Source organism: Esox lucius, chromosome 5 (assembly GCF_011004845.1).
Source record: "Esox lucius isolate fEsoLuc1 chromosome 5, fEsoLuc1.pri, whole genome shotgun sequence".
Classification (NCBI taxonomy): Eukaryota; Metazoa; Chordata; class Actinopteri; order Esociformes; family Esocidae; genus Esox; species Esox lucius.
Window position 1 is genome coordinate 12,623,342 of NC_047573.1, and position 18,704 is coordinate 12,642,045.

The 18,704-nt window shown below is 40.0% G+C and overlaps 1 protein-coding gene across 2 annotated transcripts; it reads left to right on the forward strand.

Annotated features, from left to right (window-relative positions):
* The first annotated feature begins 416 nt into the window (after positions 1–416).
* sgms1 (sphingomyelin synthase 1) lies at positions 417–18,535 on the forward strand. Of its 2 annotated transcripts, none has more exons than XM_010864677.3 (6): positions 417–846; positions 13,791–14,631; positions 14,767–14,884; positions 16,363–16,516; positions 16,701–16,867; positions 17,050–18,535. In XM_010864677.3, the coding sequence occupies exons 2-6, from the start codon at positions 14,021–14,023 to the stop codon at positions 17,227–17,229; spliced, it is 1,230 nt and encodes a 409-aa protein (XP_010862979.1). In that variant the 5' UTR covers positions 417–846; positions 13,791–14,020; the 3' UTR covers positions 17,230–18,535. The 2 variants fall into 2 exon arrangements, with proteins under 2 accessions (XP_010862979.1, XP_010862971.1); XM_010864669.3 differs by lacking the exon at positions 417–846 and adding an exon at positions 12,470–13,105.
* The last annotated feature ends 169 nt before the right edge of the window (positions 18,536–18,704 follow it).

An 18,704-nucleotide genomic window follows, 5' to 3' on the forward strand; every position in this document is an offset into this window, starting at 1 on the left:
TCTACTATCGTGGATTTTTTTTTTCTTCTTGCCAAAAATGCAACAACTCAAAAAGATGCAATAACTCAGGAGTTTGTGGATTCAACTTAGACTTTTAATGAGCAATCAAGCAGAGTTGACCTGCAGGAACAACTGTCTTGCCAACTCAGGACACACAAATGTATACAGTGTTGTCTTGCATAACTTTCCTGGCTATCCCCGTATGCTACTTTTTGGGCGGATCTATCTCCCCATCCGCCACCATTGTTTCGCAACCCTTCCAAGATGCTTTCCTTGTTAAATATTGGTGGCGCAGGCTCTAGAAACTTGTATAAAAATAATAGAGCCATTAGGGCCATTTACATTTATTGTTACTTGATTGTTGTGCTTCTTGATTACTGTGCTTATTACTCATACATCATTTGATTATACTGTTGTGTTTATATCCTGATACATTGATGATTATAGTGTTACCATATTGGTTACATGTATATGCTCAGGTGTTGATTATACTGGTACATTCATAAAGTGAGAGTTCAACTCCTATGACAAGCCTCTATACTATACCACCAGGGGGCAACTCCATCATAGTTGCCATTGTATGAGCCTGAAGCATATATTTTCTCATTTCTCTAGTGCCCCGAGATTGGCAAATCAGTAGGATTTTACTGTTGCGTAGCTATTCATCTGTAGCGCAGTAAAAATGACTGGCTGTGCATCAGTGACTTTGCTGAATGCATTTTGACTCCTCTACATCTTCAGGAAGCAAGGACCTCTATAGAAAGCAGATTGACACATCGATTTATGGCTCTGTTTGACTGGTCCTCGGAAAGCCTGACATGCACACCTGATGCATTTCATATCAAGGTGAGTTTGAAATGTAAATACATTTACAAGCAGAATCTAGGCTTCAATTTGTCCAGGATAACTGTCTCGTTAAACGACAGGTGTTGCGCGTACATACAATGAGCTCAATGGATCGGGTGTTTTTCATTACGCCAACTAAAACGTTTCAGAAGTGAAACGTTTTAAGCGTCTGAAACTATTTAATTGCTTTCATCAAACCTGTACCATATAGCTAAATAATTTTGCCGAACCACATTAATATGTTGTTGTTAAAAGTGTCTAAATACTAGCTGTTCGGTCTGGTATTTCTTACAATGTGGATCCAGGGGCGTAGGTTTGATTTCAAATGTGAGGGGGACAAACACTGGCGTAGCGTGATGACGCAGGGCCGGTGTTACTTTAAGTGGCGTTCTGATTAACTGGTGACATTTCTAGATGCGACGTAGGCGTGGCATGAGAAACCTTGGGCAGGAATGATCTTGTAGGTGACTATCGATGCCTGTTGAAAATGCTGCAAATGTAAATAAATCGTTCAAATGTTAATGTTCTTATTTGTGTCATAATCGCATTTAATGTGTTTGTACTTAGACTATGTATAGCCTATACGGAAACAGTTTGAGATGTTTGCTGATGCTGGAGCTCGAACGCAGAGTGGATACGGTTGTTAGTTGTAGTAGAGTGAAGTGCGCACAAATGAACTTGTGATACATCTACCATCGGCCATGTTTCATATTCATATCCTTTCATCATTTACACCTACCAAAATCAAATCCTCAACATGGGCAACACAACAGGTGTGGTGTAATAAACACATGTTAACACAGTGCACAAATTCAAGTTCATTATACAATGCAAGCTCTAAGTCATCTTACAGTTGTAAGGAGTGACACATTACTGTGACTGAAGGAAATGAGTTATGAAATCAATTACTTTATTTTAAAGTGTACAGCCCCTACAGAAATAGTCCCCCTTTGTGGAGGGGTGGCCAACACACACTGTGTGGTACCACATACCGCAGGTGGTGCACTTGATCTGAAAAGGAAAACTGGAAATATTCAATAACTGTTGGATTCTGAGAGTTCACCTAGTGACATTAAGGTAACCTATCCAAGATGAATCCCAGTCTTCCAGCCAAACATTTTTATTCAGGTCAAGCACGGGCCTCCCACCCACCACGGGCCCTGGTGCAGCCGCACCCTGGTTAGCTACGCCAGTGGGCCAAATGTTTTTGTTTACTTGAATCGACCTTTGGTATTCTCCAACAACATCTACAGGTGTGCAAAAGTTTGGTTTCTCAATAGATATAGTAGAGTGGATCTGTATAGGTTTTTCACATTTTCTTTCTTTTGATATGACAAACAGCTTTTTACGGGGAAGGCAAATAATATCAGAGGTAATTGCAAATGAAACACTGGTCAGTTGCTTATTCTCACTCTTTTCAGTCTCTATTGATTTCCTCTCTGCTTTTGTTTTAGCTTGTGTTCACAAATGTCTTCGTACTTTGTGCACTCTGCTGCATTGGCCAGTATCTCTGTTGGCAGTCATCTGTCTTGCGCTTTGACATTATAGAGACTGTCTTGAGCTTTGTCATTTGAGTGAACTCAAGTCCGTTAGAGCAAATTACATTTAAGGTGTTAAATAAATAAAAGAGCTGAGATGACACACTGTTTTCCGATTATGGCTCAAAACATAAGACTATATACTCACCTAAAGGATTATTAGGAACACGATACTAATACTGTGTTTGACCCCCTTTCGCCTTGAGAACTGCCTTAATTCTACGTGGCATTGATTCAACAAGGTGCTGAAAGCATTCTTTAGAAATGTTGGCCCATATTGATAGCATCTTGCAGTTGATGGAGATTTGTGGGACACACATCCAGGGCACAAAGCTCCCGTTCCACCACATCACAAAGATGCTCTATTGGGTTGAGATCTGGTGACTGTGGGGGCCATTTCAGTACAGTGAACTCATTGTCATGTTCAAGAAACCAATTTGAAATGATTCAAGCTTTGTGAAATGGTGCCTTATCCTGCTGGAAGTGGCCATCAGAGGATGGGTACATGGTGGTCATAAAGGGATGGACATGGTCAGAAACAATGCTCAGGTAGGCCGTGGCATTTAAACGATGCCCAATTGGCACTAAGGGGCCTAAAGTGTGCCAAGAAAACATCCCCCACACCATTACACCACCACCAGCAGCCTGCACAGTGGTAACAAGGCATGATGGATCCATGTTCTCATTCTGTTTACGCCAAATTCTGACTCTACCTTCTGAATGTCTCAACAGAAATTGAGACTCATCAGACCAGGCAACATTCTTCCAGTCTTCAACTGTCCAGTTTTGGTGAGCTCGTGCAAATTGTAGCCTCTTTTTCCTATTTGTAGTGGAGATGAGTGGTACCCGATGGGGTCTTCTGCTGTTGTAGCCCATCCGCTTCAAGGTTGTGCGTGTTATGGCTTCACAAATGCTTTGCTGCATACCTCGGTTGTAACGAGTGGTTATTTCAGTCAAAGTTGCTCTTCTATCAGCTTGAATCAGTCGGCCCATTCTCCTCTGACCTCTAGGATCAACAAGGCATTTTCGCCCACAGGACTGCCGCATACTGGATGTTTTTCCTTTTTCACACCATTCTTTGTAAACCCTAGAAATGGTTGTGCGTGAAAATCCCAGTAACTAAGCAGATTGTGAAATACTCAGACCGGCCCGCCTGGCACCAACAACCATGCCACGCTCAAAATAGCTTAAATCACCTTTCTTTCCCATTCTGACATTCAGTTTGGAGTTCAGGAGATTGTCTTGACCAGGACCACACCCCTAAATGCATTGAAGCAACTGCCATGTGATTGGTTGATTAGATAATTGCCTTAATGAGAAATTGAACAGGTGTTTTTAATAATCCTTTAGGTGAGTGTATGTTTGACTATATGTTTTGATGGCCAATCAAATTAATGGAAGTAGGAGGGCTTAATGATGGAAAACTAAATAATGACATTTTTATTATTAAATAATATTTTTTTTATATTCTTAGTACTGATATAGGAATCCATTAAACAAGTAGGCAGCTTTTATTCTTCATCAGGTAATTAGCTTTTTTCTGACTGGCTGTGCTTGAGGAAGTGGGTCTGGTGCACAGCATACACGGCAAACTAGAACCTTCTCCAGGGACATAGGTTTCATTATACGTGAGTGGGACATGTCCCCCCCACTTTTTGAAAATGGCATTTACCTATATGAGATGTTGGCTATCCCATTCCAAAACATGGTCATTTGCAAAAACATGTTTGTCCCCACTGGGGTAGCTATTGTGGGTGCGGCTACACCAGGGCCCGCAGTGGGTGGGAGGCCTGTGCTTGACCTGTATAAAATATGTTTTTTGTTATTATATTTCTTATTCTGCGTTTTTATGGTTAGGCACACAATTGTGTGTTTCACAGTAAGATCTCATGATCGGCTTTCTATGCGTATATACTATATATCCTCTTCGCAATTTTTCATCCCGGGTGAGGGTCCATGTAAGAACAACTTGCACCCTGGCTTCACCACGCTACGCCAGTGTTTGTCCGCTCACATTTGAAATCAAACCTCTGCCCCTGACTTTCTCCCTCTGTCTTGCTCATTAGCTGCCATGCGATTTAACATTGCTAGTTATATTTGTATATTTGTGTATTGTGTCTGTTAGCATGCTAGTTTAAGGATGTTTCTGCAAACTTGATGCCTGCACAAAGCCTTGATGCAATGTTTGTAAACACATAAAAGACTCAAAGGCCCTTCAAAATCTGATGTTAACACTTTCTGACCACTAGATGGTGCCGATACTGCTGAACTAACTCACTCTTTTGTCCGGAGACGTCATTGTTAAGATTAGGAATGTTTGAGATTCAGAATGAGGAAATAAAAAATCTCTGTATAAGAATAGGGTTTTAAGTCTAATGGGGTCAACATTTGTATTGGTAATAACGTAGTCTGTGGGGAATAAAGAAGAGTAGTTGGATAATTTCCGGTTTACTTGCAACCCATTTTACCCATATTTTACCTTTTCCACTGAAGACATTGTCATTTACAGCAATAACCTTGTGGAAATGATCGTGTACAGCCTTACTTCTGGGATGTGATTTAACAAAATGTTGCTTTTTGGTCAGATGCTGTTATTTTGGTTTTAAGGGTGTTAACATCTTTACAGTTTCAAAGAGGGGAAATTATTCAACAGACCTTTTTTTTGGTTTCAGTACCCCAAATCTGTTGACATTATATTTCACATCCTCAACTTTCCCACTACTTATTCTTACATATTCAAGGTATCCTATGGAGATTGTGATTCATGCATTTACTGAATGTCATTTCATGGTCAGTTAGAGGCCAAACCACATACTTCTGGTTTGCAGTGTTTATCATTGTCAGAAACACGTGAGTGGTAATAAACAAGCATGGCTGATTTGGAGGTCACACATTTGAGCTTAGAGTATCCGCCCTTTTGTCTTCTGCAGCGTCTTATTGTAGCGATGTCTCGGCTCTACTATCTGATACTGAAGTTCTTTTGTGGCTTATGAAACTGTAAGTGCAGTGAGTATGGGGAATGGAATGAGTGTATTCCTAAAACACATTGTCTTTGTGTGTTAGTAATTTACCCAAGGAATCACAGTAGTACAAGCTGTCTGGCCAGTCCACAAAACAAATATACACTCACCTAAAGGATTATTAGGAACACCATACTAATACTGTGTTTGACCCCCTTTCGCCTTCAGAACTGCCTTAATTCTACGTGGCATTGATTCAACAAGGTGCTGAAAGCATTCTTTAGAAATGTTGGCCCATATTGATAGCATCTTGCAGTTGATAGAGATTTGTGGGATGCACATCCATGGCACGAAGCTCCCGTTCCACCACATCCCAAAGATGCTCTATTGGGTTGAGATCTGGTGACTGTGGGGGCCATTTCAGTACAGTGAACTCATTGTCATGTTCAAGAAACCAATTTGAAATGATTCGAGCTTTGTGACATGGTGCATTATCCTGCTGGAAGTAGCCATCAGAGGATGGGTACATGGTGGTCCTAAAGGGATGGACATGGTCAGAAATAATGCTCAGGTAGGCCGTGGCATTTAAACGATGCCCAATTGGCACTAAGGGGCCTAAAGTGTGCCAAGAAAACATCCCCCACACCATTACACCACCACCAGCAGCCTGCACAGTGGTAACAAGGCATGATGGATCCATGTTCTCATTCTGTTCACGCCAAATTCTGACTCTACCATCTGAATGTCTCAACAGAAATCGAGACTCATCAGACCAGGCAACATTTTTCCAGTCTTCAACTGTCCAATTTTGGTGAGCTTGTGCAAATTGTAGCCTCTTTTTCCTATTTGTAGTGGAGATGAGTGGTACCCGATGGGGTCTTCTGCTGTTGTAGCCCATCCGCCTCAAGGTTGTGCGTGTTGTGGCTTTACAAATGCTTTGCTGCATACCTCGGTTGTAACGAGTGGTTATTTCAGTCAAAGTTGCTCTTCTATCAGCTTGAATCAGTTGGCCCATTCTCCTCTGACCTCTAGCATCAACAAGGCATTTTCGCCCACAGGACTGCCACATACTGGATGTTTTTCCCTTTTCACACCATTCTTTGTAAACCGTAGAAATGGTTGTGCGTGAAAACAACCATGCCACGCTCAAAATAGCTTAAATCACCTTTCTTTCCCATTCTGACATTCAGTTTGGAGTTCAGGAGATTGTCTTGAACAGGACCACATCCCTAAATGCATTGAAGCAACTGCCATGTGATTGGTTGATTAGATAATTGCATTAATGAGAAATTGAACAGGTGTTCCTAATAATCCTTTAGGTGAGTGTAATTGGAAAGTGAATGGAAATCAATTGTCCTTGGTGCTGTTGAAGTATTGTTTAATTTCTGCCTGTGCTTTAGCCCTTAAAGTAGTTCAGCTTGCTGTCGGAATATAATGAAGATTGAATGCACCATTTGTATTGAAATAATATCATGACTCACTTATGCCCTAATAACTGAATGGAGTGGATGTGAATTGCATGAGCAACTTTCCATACTGTCTTAAAAATATGTGCATTCATCTGGAAAGCATAGATGGATGAGAAAAAGCTGTCCACACTATTTTTAATACCAAAGCTGTCCCCACTATTTTTAATACCAACATTAGTACTGTATCAGAGAAGGCAGATTTGTAGATCCTGTGAATTGGCATAATGTTTTTACAGTGGCATTGATTTTCCTCTTAAGCATACATTATATACGTGAAAAGCATTGTTGAATTTTTTTTTAAGATTTATATTTTTAAGATTAAGTGTAAATTGAGGTCTTTATAATTTAATGGGGTTTCTCTAAAGCTGAAATCTTCTAAGTGCAAGTGCTAAACATGTTGTACTGTTCTATCGTACATGGAGTAATTTGAAATAAAAAAACATTAATTTATTTATTGTAATATCAAAACTTATTGTGAACGATTCAAAATTTTTATTTAAATTCCAGTTTTTTTTATTCCAGTTTTTAAGCCAGTGTTTTGGTGCGCCAGTACCACCTCTGAATGGGCCAAACCAGTCAACAACCCTTTGAGCCTGATCTGTGGTATTCTCCACCCCAGCGGGGTTGTGGTGGTGTTATCAGATCAGTGGGGAATTAAGTTATCATCAAGCGATAAATGAGGCCAGCTGGTCACCAGACCTAGACCCCACTCTCCCACATCCCCTGTTCTAATCCTGTCCTGGCCCCTCCTCCCCCCACATGGCTTTAGTAAAGCTGAATCGTGTGGCTGCCTGACAGCAATGAGGTGATGCTGTGGCAAATTTTAAAGGATGGGTTTAGATTTCCATGTGGACTATATCTTCATATCTCCAGGACTGGCTCAGACATGTAAAGAAAAGAGATATTCCATTGATGATATGAGAGAGGGTTTTATCAAATAAAACTCAAGCAGCAGTATCAACATAGCAGGTTTAATTAATAGGCAATTTCTCTCTTTTTTGAATTCCTTGATTGTGAAAATAGTCCCTTGCCTCAATATTCTTACTAATTAGCCTAATTAATTTTAATTGGTTGATTTACCAGAAGCTGATGTAAATGCTGCTCCAGTTGGTAATTGGTAATATATGTACCATTTGCAAAGAAAACATGAGTGAGCAGGCTAAATACATGTATTTTATTTCTTATGGGATTCACATTCAACTGTAGGTCATAACAGAATGGCACAATCATAAAACAAAACATGGCAACAAAGAAAAAGATTAACTGATCCCTGTTCAAAAGTCTGCATACCCTTAGTTCTTAATACTGTGTATTGCCCCCTTAAGCATCAATAACAGCGAGCAGTCTTTTGTAATAGTTGTCTGAGGCCCCAAATTCTTGCAGGGGGTATAGCTGCCCATTCATCTTGGCAAAATGTCTCCAAGTCATGCAAAGTCTTTGGTTGTCTTGCATGATATGCACTTTTGAGATCTCCCCAGAGTGGCTCAATGATATTAAGGTCAGGAGACTATGATGGCCACTCCCGAACCTTCACCTTTTTCTGCTGTAACCACTGGAGGGTCAAATTGGCCTTGTGCCTTAGGGTCATTGTTGTGCTGGAAAGTCCAAGAGTGACCTATGCGGAGCTTTCGTGCAGAAGAATGCAAATTGTTTGCCAGTATTTTCTGATACCATGCTGCATTCATTTTGACATCAATTTGCACAAGATTCCATGTGCCTTTAGAGCTCACACACCCCAAAAACATCAGTAAGTTCACTATAGGCCTTGTTGACCCCTCTCCAAACATAGTGCTTATGGTTGTGACCATAAAGCTCTATTTTGGTCTCTTCACTCCAAATTACAATGTGCCAGAAGCAGTGAGGCATGTCAAGTTGTTGTCGGACATATTGTAACCAGGCTTTTTTGTGGCACTGGTGCAGTAAAGGCTTCTTTCTGGCAACTCATGGAGCTCATTATTGTTCAAGTATCGTCATATTGTGCTCCTTGAAACAACCACACTGTCTTTTTCCAGAGCAGCCTGTATTTCTTCTGAGGTTACCTGTGGGTTTTTCTTTGTATCCCAAACAATTCTTCTGGCAGTTTTGGCTGAAATCTTTCTTGGTCTACCTGACCTTGGTTTGGTATCAAGAGATTGAATAGTACTGACTGGTGTTTGCAAGGCTTTGGATATCTTTTTATATCCTTTTCTATCTTTATAAAGTTCCATTACCTTGTTATGCAGGTCTTTTGACAGTTTTTTTTCTGCTTCCCATGGCTCAGTATCTAGCCTGCTCACTGCATCCACGTGAGAGCTAACAAACTTATTGACTATTTATACAGAGAAACTAATTGATATGCCTAATGCCTTTCTGCCAATTTTGTTGGTCCCCTAAGCCTAAAATCTGTCATTATAAGTGTCTGATTTTAGGGCTACAGTACAGCTATAGGTTAGCAAATGCATACATTGATGTGAAATACAGTACAGATGAGGGTGTTATGCAAGTCATATGTACAGTATAATGCAGTACATGTTTTGTCATCTCCGTTCCATAATAGAAATCCCCTTTTTGTAAACAATTGTTCAGTGAATAATAAATTGGAAGAGATGGCTTACTGCAAATGGGTGTGACTTTCCTGTGGCCAAACACTTGGCCAGGCCTATATTTTTTGTGCTGTAGGAATCCATTATCAGTTTAACAGAAAGTACCACCAATACTAACCAAACTCCTTTTAATTTTTTTTCCATAGAGTTTAATGGGTTGAATCGCCCTTATTCTTTTAGAATTAAATATCTGCCTTTCCAAATTCACTTATTAACACCTGATTGTCACTGACATAGGTAAGTACTATTGAAAATGTGATGTCGGTGTGTGTGTGTGCGCGCGTGTCTGTGTGTGTGTGTGTGTAAGAAAATGAAAATGGCTAAATTATCAATTTTAAGTCTATCTTCAAACACTTAATTAGTAAGAAGTTAGTAAAACAGTTGGCTTAGTAACATTTGCAAATGAAGAGCAACAATATCAGTGTGGTTGTATCTCTGACTATCAGGACTGGGATATAGAGTTCTTAATGAAATATCCCTAGCTGCTATTGATTGTGTTTGGTGTAACCTGCCCATGCTGTGAGATGGCCATTCAGGGATGCTTACACCGACCGGGTGTTTCAGAGTTTTTTGTTTAGCCTTAGTCAGCAGCGGATGGGTGGGTCTTGCTGAAGAGCTCTGTTTAGCCTCACAGCCCTAGTGCAGCCAGGGAAAGATTCAGGGAAGTGAGAGATTAACATGTTCTAGTTGGTTGAATACAGAATACAGAACTTCTTAGGGTTTTGTTGCCACACCTCAAATATAGACAGTAGGAAAAGGAAGAATGCAGCAAGGAGAACAAGTGCAGGATAATGTGTGTGTGTGTGTGTGTGTGTGTGTTTGTTTTGACCTGACAAAACATTGACTATTTATACACAGACACTAATTGCAATTTGGGAAATTCACCTTTAATTGTCATTTTCACCTGTATGTGTCACCTTGTGTGAACGTATGAGCACAACTGTGTATATATCATTTAGTTATTGATTATTTAACCAGTTAGGTAGATTGAGAGCCAATATTTAAAACATTACAGTTGCTCTAAATACTGTTGGACACAGACAGGTTCTCTATCCAAGTCACAATAGTCTACAGTTTGCGCATTATACGTGTTCTATGCTTTTATTGTACTTACAAGGTTTAAGGAAAGTTGTGAGTTTGTAAACAGATGTTTGTAGGGGCTAGTACTTTGACTTTGTCCTTCTAGGCTTAGGCTATGAGTAACAGCTGAATCATCTTGTGACACAATCGTAACAAACAAAATCAGTTGTTTCCAGCCTTGCATAACAACCATTTTACAAGGGGTGCGTTTTTGTTCATTTATATCTTTCTTTGTTGTATGGTCGAATGCATTGGCCTACCAGACCTACTGGGTTGAAAGCCTAAAATCAGTAAATGAGTGTCAGGACATATAGTATGGGTCACCCCTAATGTGGCACAGCCAAAGCAGAACCTTTTGGCATTCAGAATTATTTCTCCTGTCTCCCCTCCTGGTCTAGCAGCCCAATTACTTTTTTTCTTTTGATCAATTACATCAGGTCTTTGGGATGTCATTCACACAGATCTGAGATCACCCTCAATTGACACTTTGCACGTATGGGCGTTTTAAATGCATGTGCACTGCTCTTGCCTTTTAAAGAAAGTCTCTATTTGCCAAATTCACTTGAAAGAAATCTGACTGCATTCACATTGCCTTAAAAAATAAATTAAAAAAACTAACATTGACGCAGTTTACTCGTAATTAGTGTGTGACAAGTTAATCTACGGTAACGTTGAATAGAACAGACACGTGATTTCCTATCTGGAATCCAGGGTTGATATCTTGAAGAAGAAAAAATATACACAGAACATTTTGTCTGTCTTTGGCAATTCGTACTAAAAAATGTTGACAGTGGAAACACTGTATAGTGTGTGTTGTGGGAATGAAGACAACCTGAAGAGCATTCATTAATAAAGTAAATCCCTTTTCATGGGTCTGAGTTCCTTTTGGAGTGTTCTCACTGAACAAAAATGAGAATCCCAGTGAGTTAAAACAATAATTTATCCAAATGCCCAGAAAGCTTTTCACTTCTAACACATGCTGGTTTCCTGTTGTGGTGGAAATACGTTAATGCGCTTGGTCAGTTAAAATAGGCAGCGGAAGATGAAGGAGTAAGAGACTAGAACATCAAAAGAGATCTACATATTTTATGTGCCCAAAGCATTTTAGATATTTTAAAAATTAAAATAAAAGCATAAAGTTGCTAAAAGCTTTAAACTGCTCAAAATGTAATATGGATACATTTAATCTTATCCAACATAATTAACCATTTAATGTAGTAGAACCTTGAATTTGTCAACTGGTATGACATTCTAAAGAATGTGAAAATAAAAAATTTATACCTTGTAATGATAATGATAGTGACTATAATACATTCATAAGCACTTTTGATTACAAAGAGAATCTTAAAATTATAGAGGGCTGTCTGTGATAGGTTTTGCATTTATATTTCAAGGCTGTTTGCACATCGTGCTGATAGTGATAGCTGAGAGTTAAGGCAGTTCAGGAACGCAGTAAGGAAACTCGAGTTTATGGTACAGGGAGAAAGATACAATCGGTTTCGAAGACAGACGGGAGACCTATGAGACAGACCCGTGCTCCTCTTCACCGGGCTCTTGTATTCTCCTCCTCGGTAGGCTGAACCGTCTACTGCCCCATCCCCCTGGGGGATCTTTTGGTATCTGTTGGCTAGGCTAAGTGCCAGAAAAACGTCTACATGACAGTAGTGGTACAGTCTTCGCACGGGGCGAGCTCCATCCCCTCAGATATCCGCATCTCCTCAGACAAACACACTTTCAGAAACCTGAGCAGATTAAACCAGAAGCCTTGAGGTTCTGTAGGCTGTTCATGAGTAATTCAAATAGTCACTTTGCTTACAAGCTAGTAAATACAGGGAAATCTCAGGCTGTATGCTCCATATTGAGCTTTTTTCTTAACAGTAAAACTTTTCATTTAATTTCACCATAACATTTTAAACTCAAAACAGGTCCAACACATTCAAAAAGGTGTCATATGTAGGCCTACTTGCTCATTGCGTGTGATCCCCCAATAAAAATGTTTATCACACGATTTCGGGCGTTGGTGACACATTTTATTTCAGGGGAATTTTCTTGAGTATATTTTGAGTAACTGGTAGTCAAAACTACATAGAATGTGTTAATACTGAAGTTCGGGGGTAACCAGTCACGCCACTAGATTTTGTCTAATTTGGCACAAAAGTTATATTTTAGTATCCTATTATGAGCACAAAAAAGGAAGTAATGTCAACTAACGATATATTGAAAAGTATAGATAATTGTGCATCTGCTGTGTCGAATCGCAGATATTGGGATGGTAAGGATAAGACAAGACCGTCTGACGTAGCCTATTTAACTGGAGATGTGGCGCCGACTCATGCTAAGTTTTCGGGGCTTCAGCCTTTTGCTAATGTGTACCAGATGAGGTGGATACTAACGCACTGACTGAAAGTTATAGTAAGACCGATTTGTAAACACAGCTGCCCCACCCTGAAACCATACCCTCCAGACCGAGATTTTCGAATGCCTTGCGCGAAACTGTCGGCTTCCTCTAAAGCACTTAGCTGTGCTTCACATAAAGTTGCCTCCTTTTAGGCTGTTTTATTTCTGCCAAGGAACTGCGTACTGTCCGATTTTGATTGTTTATACGATAACGGAACGGCGGCATCTACAAGGTAACACGTTATTTTTCTCGCCAGTGATTCCGAATACAGCATAGTGAAGCGTTTTTATGATGGGCATCTTACGTATTGTAAATGTACGACTTGAAACAGAATTCACGTTCTCTGCTGTAGATACAAGAGCTATATCATAAATGGTCTCGTGTGTTTATAAGAAGTGTACGTAGTTGTGATCTAATTCCTCACATTAAATCCCTTAAAGCAATCTGGTAGTTTCTAAAGGATGGTTTCAAAACAACCAGATTAATGAAAAATAGAAGTCTCATGTCCTGAATGAAAGCGTATGCTAAAGTTCGACATTCCATAGTCCTGTCTGCGCGTAAGCAATATTGCAGTTGAAATGAGTCAATCATTTTAGTTCACTATATATAACTAAAATATAAAGGATTCATGAAATATGTTTATATATATCATGTAGAAACATAAACGTCTAATAAGAGCTACAGTATTTGTAACCCTTGCAATGGATGTAAAATCAGTGCGCTTTTAACTACCTTGTTTAATACTTTGTATACAATTTTAGTTGATTGCAGTTTTAGCACTTTTACTGTAGTTTCAAAACGACAATAAGTCCTGATTTTAATCTTAAATTAATTTTATATTTAATCTATTTAAATGTTATGAACTATTTTGAACACATGCTAATTTTTTTTTTTTGGGGGGGGGTCTCCGATTTTAGCACAAGAGTTACTGCATCAAACCGCTTCAAGCTAAATTCCAAACCTTGGTTAGATGGAATAACCTCTAGATAAGACTGACTGGGCCCTCCAGGTGCTGGCGGCACCCAATGTCCCTACTACATGATGAGTGTGACTTAAGTACTCTGGATTTGTTAGACCGAGTCGTGAACACATCTAGACTCTACGCTGGTTGGTCTCTTGGTTTGCATCGCATACGCCACAGGCTGACATGAAGGAAGTTGCTGAATGGTCGACGGAGGATGTGCTCCAATGGCTTAATGATGAGGGATTGCAGGAATATTCTGAGGCCTTCCGCCACCAGAACGGCCAGGGCCTCCTGCAGCTCTCGAAGGCTGACTTCCAGACGCCCCCCCTGGCCCTTGTCACCTCCGACGGAGGCAGACAACTTTTGGAAAAGATGGAGAGACTCACGATAGAGCACCACATTGAGGCACATAAAAACGGGCATGCCAATGGACACGCCATCTTGACCATCAACAATGAGGTTGGTGGGAACAAGCCCAAGAGGAACGGCCTGGTCAATGGATTCCACAAGGAGCGTGTACAGATCCGTTTGCCTGAGATCACCCGCTCTCCGTTCCCTGAGGAATGGGGGAAGACCGGTGTGGCTTTTGTCTATGCCATCATCTGCTTCATCTCCACCACCATCATGATCTCAATAGTCCATGAACGCGTGCCTTCCAAGGAAGCAACTCCACCCCTGCCAGACAAGTTCTTCGACTTTTTTGGCAGAGTAGACTGGGCTTTTTCTATATGTGAAATCAATGGCATGATTCTGGTCGGGCTTTGGCTTCTACAGTGGGCACTATTAAAATATAGGTAAATAATATGTATATTGCCATAACTTGAATGATCCATATTGAATTGAATGATCCATGCCATGTTAAAATGTTTTGTGGTGTGCTGATTGAGAACTATGTCTTGATTCTTTATGTACAACTGTCTTGCCCTCAGGTCCATCATTGGGAGGCGGTTCTTCTTCATAGTTGGCACACTCTACCTATATAGGTGCATCACCATGTACGTCACCACACTCCCTGTTCCAGGGATGCATTTCAAGTGTTCCCCTAAGGTACTTCCCATCTCTCCCTAGACCCGGAAATATTGCCGGTTGGTTTTATTCATGGTCATTTTAACTTCTTCACCAGTTCTTGAGCTACAAGTCTTTATGTTGATTTCTAGGGACATCAGTGATTGCCTTTCTGGATTCATTGTTTATTCCTGTTGAAAGAAACCTTGGGAAAATATTTCTCTCCACTTGTGGTGGTCACTGGCAAAGTTAAGAATGTCTGTAGTGCATTGTAACATTGGGAAGTAACCTTATTCATGTCTGTGTACTGTACTGAACATCTACGGCATTTAGGTCCTTCACTTTCAGATTATCTCATTGGTCCAGTGTTGAAAGAGGTGCCTTCTTTTGGTTAATCAAATGTTGTCTTATGAAAATGATGATAAAATGTATTTGACTTTGTATGACTTCTCTTACTAAGGAAACCTTTAACCTCAATGTTCTCTACTTTTAGCCTGTCTGTTTAGCCATGACATGAGGCCGTGGGGTGGGGTTTCAGTATGTGTTCTTCCTGTATTAGTCTACTCCCAGTCATACAGTATAGGCCTAGTTTTAGGGGAGGGGCCATGATCTCTTTCAACTTAGCGGAAGGAAACCATATGTTATACAGGCAGCCTGGTCTGAGGATGTTGTCTACATATTAAACAACATTTCATTTAGTATACAGCTTTTCTTTCCTTTCCAAAAAAGTTGAAAAGGAAAGTTTTGAGTGAGGAACAGAAGCTTTCAATTTGCAGTGGTCTCTTAATTTTAACCTTTCTGTTCCTCACTCAAAACCTTCCTTTTCAACTTTTTCGAAAGAAAAAGTTGCAGTGGTCTACATTTTTTCCGGAGCTCTATGTTACATTCATAAGGTGTGTATTAGAATCCCAACTGGTTGTTAGCTAGTTGGCTAGCATGTGAGTTAGGTTAGATTAAGTTAGGTTAGGGGTTGTGCTTAGGGTTACAGTTAGTTTTAGGAATTATGTTAAAAGGTTGTAGGAAGGGATAGGTAGCATACTATATAGGTGTATAGTATTTCAATAAGTAACTGCAAAATTGTTAATTAGCAAAAGGCTCTTTTCATCCTCCATAACCAAACGTCCTGCCTTAGTTTTTTTGTAATCAACTGACTCATACAGCTGTATTGAATGTAACATATGGATTTCAGTGTCCAAGATTTACTATGTTATATCTAGTATATGAAACCAGGCTACATTATGAAAGTGTCTTTACATTTGTTGTTGAAGGCAACTGATTTAACAACATTACAGATAGCCTAATTTCAACAGTTAAAATACTGTGCCCCTGCATCACTGAACCAAGGCCTTGTTCCATGTTTCATTAGCTCAAATAGGCTGAACAGAATTAACAAGATGTGTTTAGTTCACGCAGTTAATATTATGCTAATACAAATGTCTTAATTGTTTGCTGAATACGTTTGATTTGTGCTTAGGCCTTTCAACCATCGGTCACACTAACCTGACAAAACTATATTGCAGCTGTTTGGTGACTGGGAGGCGCAAATGCGCAGAGTGATGAAGATGATGGCAGGAGGAGGCCTGACCATCACTGGGTCCCACCATATGTGTGGAGACTATCTTTACAGTGGCCACACAGTCATGTTGACACTGACATATCTCTTCATTAAAGAGTGTAAGTACTGTAGGCTTCACAGCATCACTGTAATGTTTGATTTTGGCCAACAGAGACACCTGGTGGTATTTTGTAAGACCGTGGCTCTGATGTGTGACTGATAAAAAAAAAAAACAACAACATAACATTTGATTTCTCACATGCAATCAAATGAAAGTCCTTTTCTTCTGTATGTTTCTCACAGATTCCCCGAAAAGGTTCTGGTGGTACCACTGGATCTGCTGGATGCTGTGTGCTGTAGGACTTTTCTGCATTCTCCTGGCTCATGACCACTACTCTATAGATGTCGTGGTGGCATACTTCATCACAACACGCCTGTTCTGGTGGTACCACACCATGGCCAACCAGCAAGTACGTATATATGTATATCTACATATATCAAGTATGTATACCCTTTGGAGTCTAGTTAGAACATGCATGTATTCAGTAGTTGGACTTCAGCCACACCTTTTGTGTTTGGTATACTTGTATGTTTAAACTGAATCCGAAAATATGGGGTGGTGTTATTCATGGTCATTTCATTTGTTTCACAGGTGCTAAAGGAATTTTCACAGAGCAACTTTTTCTCCAGGGTTTGGTGGTACAGATTTTTCCAGTACCTGGAACAGAATGTGCAAGGCATCATCCCTCAGAACTACCAGATGCCACTTACATGGCGACCAGCTCAGTGGAGTCAAGCAAAGTACAGCCGGATGGACGTGGATGTTCCGTGACACACCCAGGACGACATGGCAATGAACAAGGCTCCTCAAAGGGCCACATCCGATAACACAATGCCCTATTTGTTGAACTCTGATGTTGGTCCAGCTTCCTTCAGCTTTCTACTGTAATAAAATAGTGCATACCTACTGGGTAGCCCTATGACCATCTATCCAGACTGTCAGTTCATCCAAAACATTTATTTTTGAAAACCGTGAGGAGTGGGGTCTTCTTGAGGCTGCTCTGAATACTGTAATAGTTTTCAGCAGGTGTATTGCAAATATTTCATTGTCATGTCCAGATCTTTTCAGCTAGCTCTGGTAAATGTTACTGTATAGGTCAATGGTAATCTCTCCCTGTGTAATGGCAAAATTGTGGATAATCCTTACTAAAATTAAATCAGTGAAACATTCAGGTAATCTTGTGTGCCATTGGGGGTACGTTCTAAATGTTAGGTGTTATCATTCTCAAACGTTTTGGCACATTTTGTTTCAATGAAGTGCTGTAGCATTTGGAAATGACAGCAAGAAGGTTTGTTTGGTAGCCATCTAAACTAACCTTGGCCAAGGCGCAAATTTTTTTTTAAGCATATAGTGTTTATTTTTTTAACAAGTGCTTCACATTTTTACAGATGGGAGTCTAAAGACAGCCAGAAGGAGATTAGTATTTGCTGTTAATGTTCCTCAGTGCCTTTTGTTGTTGTGATTGTGTTGTGCAGCAGATAGCGTAGTGTTTTGGGTCGGACACCAAAATGTCACCGTTCTGAATCCCCAAACCAACGAAACCATCTGTTGTGGTGCCGTTGGTTAAGGTGATTAACAAAAATTGCTCTGTAATTTTCCTTGGACAAGAGTGCCGGCTCGGTGACTGAAACGTAATCTCGGTTAAGTGTATTGGGGCCCTCATCCATGTATTTATGTTGAATCACAGTTTAAAAGTATTTAGACATGATCAAATATGAGGGTGCTGAAATGAACCTGACACTAATATAGTGCACACAGTTTTGACCCCACTACATTTCCTGCCTGGTTTCTGAATGTAAAGGCAATTTGTGTATCAACACTTCAAATATTCTATTGATTAATTTATTACATTATTTTGTGTTGTTCTTTGATGTCTTATCTTGTCTGTCATGCCAAATGCAGTACCAGTCAAAAGTTTGACACACCCATTCACCCGAATGCTTACTGATCAATACTGCCCTTCAAATGAAATGTATACCTCAGAACTGTCCCTGTTTATCAACCAATGAGAAGAGCTGATTGTGGTGCATCCATGGTAGACGTGAATCCCATTGGAAATAAAATTATCTTTACCACATTTTTATGTGTCTGAATTGTATGTGCTGAAGAATGGATCTTTTCCTGCACCATATTTATATTATGTTTATATTATTCCTCTCTAATCATTCGTGTGCGTCTATGACCTTTGGAGTGAATTACAAGTGATTACAAAAGATAACTACTAGTTGTGTAACAAATCCACCCTT

Bases quoted from the DNA above. Each gene is read 5' to 3' on its own strand.
- sgms1 (XM_010864677.3), top strand. From the start codon at position 14,021: ATGAAGGAAGTTGCTGAATGGTCGACGGAGGATGTGCTCCAATGGCTT. The intron at 14,885-16,362 runs GTACTTCCCATC...ACTATATTGCAG, and splicing joins ATTTCAAGTGTTCCCCTAAG to CTGTTTGGTGACTGGGAGGC. The intron at 16,868-17,049 runs GTACGTATATAT...TTTGTTTCACAG, and splicing joins ACACCATGGCCAACCAGCAA to GTGCTAAAGGAATTTTCACA.